Genomic DNA, 6,111 nt, shown 5'->3' with positions numbered 1-6,111 from the left:
AGTAAAGAATTGAATTGAGACCAAAATTTTATTGGTTGTTTCCAATATTGTTATCGCTTATGCAAATAGTATCTTGTATTCTTACATCATGCAAGAAACCATATTTAATCAGATATGATCAAATTCATATATGATATGCTTGGAATTTTTAGCAGGGATATTATGATTCCTAATATCTACAATGTTGCAGCGATATTACAGTGCAATCTGCAATATTGCAACATTTCTGCAATATTACTGCAAGTCTGTGCAAATCTGTAGGGAGAGTTTCGATAATCCATTGTTAATTGGCTAATTTAAAATATTCTCAATATTAAAGTAGTGAAAAGTTACTAGGAACTGGCCGATGTTACTAGGAATCGACTGATGTTATTGCTAGTACCATGCGCTAACGGGACCGATAATTGAAGGTTTAAAGACATTATTAATTTTTTTAAATACTACAGACCTTTTAATTTATATGTCTTTTTACTTAGATATATTTTATATAATATTTTATATTGTAAGTTCATAACCGAATTTGTTAACATTGAAAATGACTCGATCGGATATGAAACGTTTGTTATAGACCATTGTTTTTATTTATGATTTAACTATTTATATAATTTAAAAAATTTTTATATTAGGTTTGTAGCCCTCTTTCATATTATTATTTAAAAATTTTGTCTCAATCTATGTAGTTTTCATAAAAACTCTCCGTCAAGATGTACACATTTTTTTTTTAATATTTTACGTTTAAAATCCATTTCTAATGAAATTTAAAGTTCTAATTACAATATTATAAATAAATATTATAAATAAATATTTCTGACGGAAATATTTTAAATTTTTTAATATGAGAAGAGCTAATTATGGTCAAAATTAGATGTTAAGAGTAATATATATTTTTAGAAATGTATATATAATATTTTGCATAAAACTGGAATATTCATTTTTATTAAGATTCGATATTTATTATTGCTGGAATTAATTTTCTCTTTACAGTTTAATTTGCAGTTCATTTATATTCATAAAAATCTTTGGCCAATCATGGAACTTGATTCTTCTTATGCACCAATTCCAGGGGAAATTTATAAAAACAGAAAAAGTATTTATCTATTTTATAAACGGTTAAATAATAGACATAATTCCCCATATCAAATATAAAATGTAAATGATTTTCCATAAAGAAAATGGAAAATGTAAAATGCCGTTTCTATTTTAAATACATATGCATACAAAATAGAATTATTTTAAATATTAGGTGTGGGGAAAAGTTCGTGGCGTTTTTCCCGTTACATCTAAGGAAAAACGCCACGAACTTTTTCCCACAACTAATATTACTCAGCCCTGTATACAAACCATATAATTATGTAATATAACTCCCTTGGTGATTAAAAACGGAATTCCAATTAGGTTAAATCACATTCAGTTAGAAGCTGCGATGAAACGAATAGGGAATAGAGAACAGAGAATAAGAATAAGAATTTCCTATCAGAAATCATGTATTGTGGAATATACAGTTTTTAATAGATTGAAATTCTTATTTTCTGTTCCCTATTTCTTTCATTGGCTGCGTTCAGCGGATTCGACAGTTGAGTGAGCGCTACTGCTATTGGTATATTCTTTTAGATCATTCAATCAGCATTTTAGATCTGGAAGAATACATTAATAACAGCGAGCGCTCACTCAACTGTTGAGTCCGCTGATGAAATGCAGCAGTATGCGCAGCCCCTTATACAAGAGCATCTCGTGCACAGGCATCTATAATACAAACCAACGCACATTAGAAACTCATGACATTAAACAAAGTAGTCGGAACTTTAAGCGAAGCATCGTTAGCTACACATTTTCACACAAATCGACGAAGGATTTTCGCCGGATTTTTGAGCGAAGCTTCGGTGCATGAAATTGTACTTTAAGGTTGCTTTTTCATGCTAATGCTCAACGCTCATTTTCAGCATCAAAACAGATTACATGATCAAAATTGATGCTTAGTATTCGTAATGACTCCTACATACTGGACGCTGAACGTTTACCGCGCGGCAAAATGTGATACGGTAACAATAAGATTACAGTTCCTAACATATTCATTGATTACCGCGTCTTATTTTGCCGCGCGGCAAGCGTTTCCGCGTCCAGTGTGCAGGAGCCATTAGCGTTTTCGATCACGTGATTTGTTTTGATGCTCAAATCGAGCATTAGCATGAAAATGCAGCCTAAAGCTACGTTTCACTTAACGCTTGCAACGTTTGCGAACATCGTTTGTCCTTGTTTAATATTTGGGCTACGTTCAAAACTTCTTCCGAGGAAAATTTTATTCGAAATATATAATAAACGTATACTATAACATATAGTTTTGATAAACGGCAAAGATGAAATGATTCCACAAGCGTTGTAAGTATGAAAATGGAACGCAACCTAAAGTGCCTAGTATTTGAGGAGGCGCTTTGTCAGTTTTTTTATTGCATCATCTTTTGGTCATATCTGTCCGGTTCGAAGTAGTCAATGCATTGTATTTCTATTACACGATTTGAGTTCGTCACTATCAATAATTCGATACTGACCAGATTCATCTTAACTCTCGTGCAAGTCAATTAAATACGAAGGAAGGACTGCCCATTTCTAACATAGAGATTTCTTTTAAATACTCAGGTAAGAATTATTTGCACAATGTTGTAGTATACTATGTTGATTGCTTAAATATGTACTCATAGTACTTGCATTTTTATTAACTAATATATTATTAACTAATTGTATGAATACTGTATTATATCAATATTGTTCATCTTTTTGTTATAGGCTGCAGCAAGAGAAACCATTGATAATTAAATCTGATCAAAAAAATTATATAATGGCACATCCTACAAGCGCTAGTTCCTTAATAACGAGATCTGTAATTCCAAAAGTTTCAAGTGTGCAAATAATACCTAAAACGATGTCGCTTCTAATTAAACCCCAAACTCTTGCATATGCTTCTGTCATAACTTCCACAAGAGACTCAACACAATATCTAACTACAAGTGTACCTTTAGATTCTTTACCAAATAAATCAGGTTCTTTTAGAATCCAGCCTCAGGCTATAACCTACGAAAGTCCTTCCATTACAGGTCCCATAACAAATTCTATGCAACATAGGCCTACAATTGTGCCTTCATTGGATTCTTCGATTACAGATTCATCAGATGATGAAAAAAAAAATACTTCTGTTTTTAATAAGGATGGCCATTTTATTTGGAATCACAAAACCATAATGTTGTTTTTCACAGAATATGAACAACATGAAAAAAAGTTGCAGAAAAAGAAATATCAAAGTAAAGAAGCTATGTTTCAAGCATTAGCAGAATCATTTCAAAAAAAAGGTTATGTGAATGCTACCAAAAATCACATGAAAAATAAATTTAAATTGTTGAAAAAAAAATGGGACAAGTATATTCTACGGACTATGAGAAAGAACAGTTCCAGAAGAGGCATAAAACCTCTTTCATATGAAAAGTAAGTTTTTAGTTTATTTTCTGTATCTAAAGTCTGTAACATGTATTTTTTTCTTGCTGGATTGCTTGTGTTTAGTGAATTGCTAGAATTGCACCATGCAGAATACACAATCTCTATTTACTAAAACGCAAGTAATGTAGCAAAAAAATATGTACCATGTGCCTCAGGCTTTAGTATAAATATTTTTGAAATGAATACTTACAACAATTTAATCAATTTACTTATTTAATTTTTATTCTCCTTTTTTGTTATTTCCATAGTATCTTGTATACTCAATAATTAATGGAATTTGTTCTTACAGTGAAATGATAAGCATATTTGGAAAAAATCTCAGTGGAGTGCCACCTTATGTAACTGGCCACAATGAAATTGTTTCTCAGAAAATAATTTTACAAAAAGTTGGTCAAACTTCATCTGAGTAAGTAATAATTATCTGCTTAAGATATGTTTAAAGTATATTTTTCAATCTGTATTTTTTCGGATAAGTATTAATTAATATGTTTTTGTTACAGGAATGAAAATAAAGAACAATCTATCAAAGTACACTCACCACTTTCGATGCTATCAGCGATTAGTAGCAAATCACAATCAGTGGCGAATAGCGATAGATCATCCATGATAAATAGCAACTGTTCTTTAATAAATACGAAAGCAAAAATACAAGATGGCAAATTGTCGTTTATTCTGCAATCAGTCAGGGAGTCTATTTGTAATATGCAACAAGAAGAAAGTGATGCCAAACAAGAAATATGCACAAAAATGTTGATAGAGCTTCAAAAATGTAATGAACGCTTGAATGTAATGAATGAATTACAAAAAGAGCGAAATATCATCTTGCAAAAGCAACTTCAGTTACTAGAAAGGCTGGAAAAAAAAATATACCTAACGCAAAAAGAATTATCAGATGAAGAATTATAAGACTGAAAATATTATTCTAAAATATATATATATATATATGAGACAAACGTAATTTATGTACATAGATAGTTACTTCCATATAAAGCTTATGATAATGTAAATTTTGTTTGAAGTTTTTATTTGACATCTAAATAATTTTTAATTTATCAAATTTTCATTTAAATATTTATTTCCGTAATTTTTTGGATAATGTGACAAAGCTTCGTGTTAAACTTTGTAAAAGCAAAACTCTGTAAGTTTTTTATATAGTAAAAAGCAGTATTATTTAAATATTATGTAATTAATGCTTTTGAGGCATTGCACATACATTATTCATCACAATTAAAACGAAATATTTAGTAAATAAATATTTGAACATATTAATTTTTTTCTTTCTTAAACTCATGTTATCTTAATAGGGTTATTTAAGGCTCCTGAGCGTAGTTGTCAAGTTTCTAGTTTTCGGTTGGAAACCAAAGTTTTGGGGACCAATTTCTAGTTCTTCGAATGACGGAAGTCCGATTTTTTACTCGTAAGATATTCACTAATTTTACTATCTAGTAATATCCACGCAACCTATTCACGTTTATGTTAAGAATGTTGTCGCGTTGTATTGCTTTTTTTTTGCATTTTTATTTTTCTTACTACACTATATAATGCAATATTAAGTTATGCAAAAAAAAAAGGTTAAAGAATGTGTTTTAATAATAAGAAAGTTTGTGATTATATTTACACTTTATGTTGCAATATAAGAAAAAGTTTGACTGTATTCACACCATGTTGGTTCAATAATAAAAAGAAAATATGCAACAATGATCGTAATATTGGAATGAAATTCTATATTTTTTAAAAATAATATTTGGCCTCTAGTTAAAATAACAAATCTCCAGCGCATGGATCTTCGAGCACGAGCACCAGCTGGACAATGATGTAATGGTAAAAGAAAAGAGGTACTGTTGTCGAAGACAACAGTATCTCTAGACCGAGCATTGTCAGAAATTTGAGAAGGGGGGGTAGTCCTCATTTAGAAAATGATTCACTCACTTAGTGAATCTAGAGCATGGTGTAAGTCGTAAAGTGAACCATTCTCACGGGTGCGCAGTTCAAAGTAGTGGGGAGATCTGTCAACCAATCAATTTTTGAGTTCATTTGCAGAAATTCACATGATTCGTTCTGCAAAGAAGTACATTGCAAATTAGTACAATTTTGATTGGTCAAACTCCGCTATTATGCGCAATGGTTCACCTTATATAATTCCACCATGACTTAGAGTACTTATAATAGAGTACGGCTATAATAGGGAAACGATCGATGATTGATCCGCTAAATTGGGGCAAAAAAGGAAATTGCACCCGTGTGTATTATCAGTGTACATATAGTGTATACCATTTACAGCCATTTACATTACTATTTCAAGTGAGTTTTCTGTGTGTCAGAGGTGAGTTGTTCGTTTGCTGTCATTTTATTTGGCGAGTCTAGGAAGGAAAATTAATGTCCGTATTCAGTCATACTTAAGGGGCTCTGCACAATAAAAGGAACAAGGAACAGAGAACAGAGAATAAGAATTTCAACCAGATATCATATAATATGGAATATGCAGTTTCTGATAGGTTAAAATTTTTATATTTTCTGTTCTCTGTTCCCTGTTCCTTTTATTGTGCGGAGTTCAGTAGCCAATGAAATAATTCGTAGAACATCTGAAGATAAATTTAAGAAAGCCTTAAATATAAAGCCGGTTCT

The 6,111-nt window shown here is 30.8% G+C and overlaps 1 protein-coding gene across 1 annotated transcript; it reads left to right on the top strand.

The window, feature by feature from the left end:
* The first annotated feature begins 2,234 nt into the window (after positions 1-2,234).
* LOC108687599 lies at positions 2,235-4,392 on the top strand. Its single transcript, XM_018193451.1, has 4 exons — positions 2,235-2,634; positions 2,782-3,474; positions 3,776-3,892; positions 3,987-4,392. The coding sequence occupies exons 2-4, from the start codon at positions 2,834-2,836 to the stop codon at positions 4,390-4,392; spliced, it is 1,164 nt and encodes a 387-aa protein (XP_018048940.1). The 5' UTR covers positions 2,235-2,634; positions 2,782-2,833.
* Positions 4,393-6,111: the final 1,719 nt, after the last annotated feature.

The sequence above is a fragment of the Atta colombica genome, unplaced genomic scaffold (assembly GCF_001594045.1).
Source record: "Atta colombica isolate Treedump-2 unplaced genomic scaffold, Acol1.0 scaffold21, whole genome shotgun sequence".
Taxonomy (NCBI): domain Eukaryota; kingdom Metazoa; phylum Arthropoda; class Insecta; order Hymenoptera; family Formicidae; genus Atta; species Atta colombica.
This window is presented reverse-complemented; position numbering and strand designations above follow the sequence as displayed.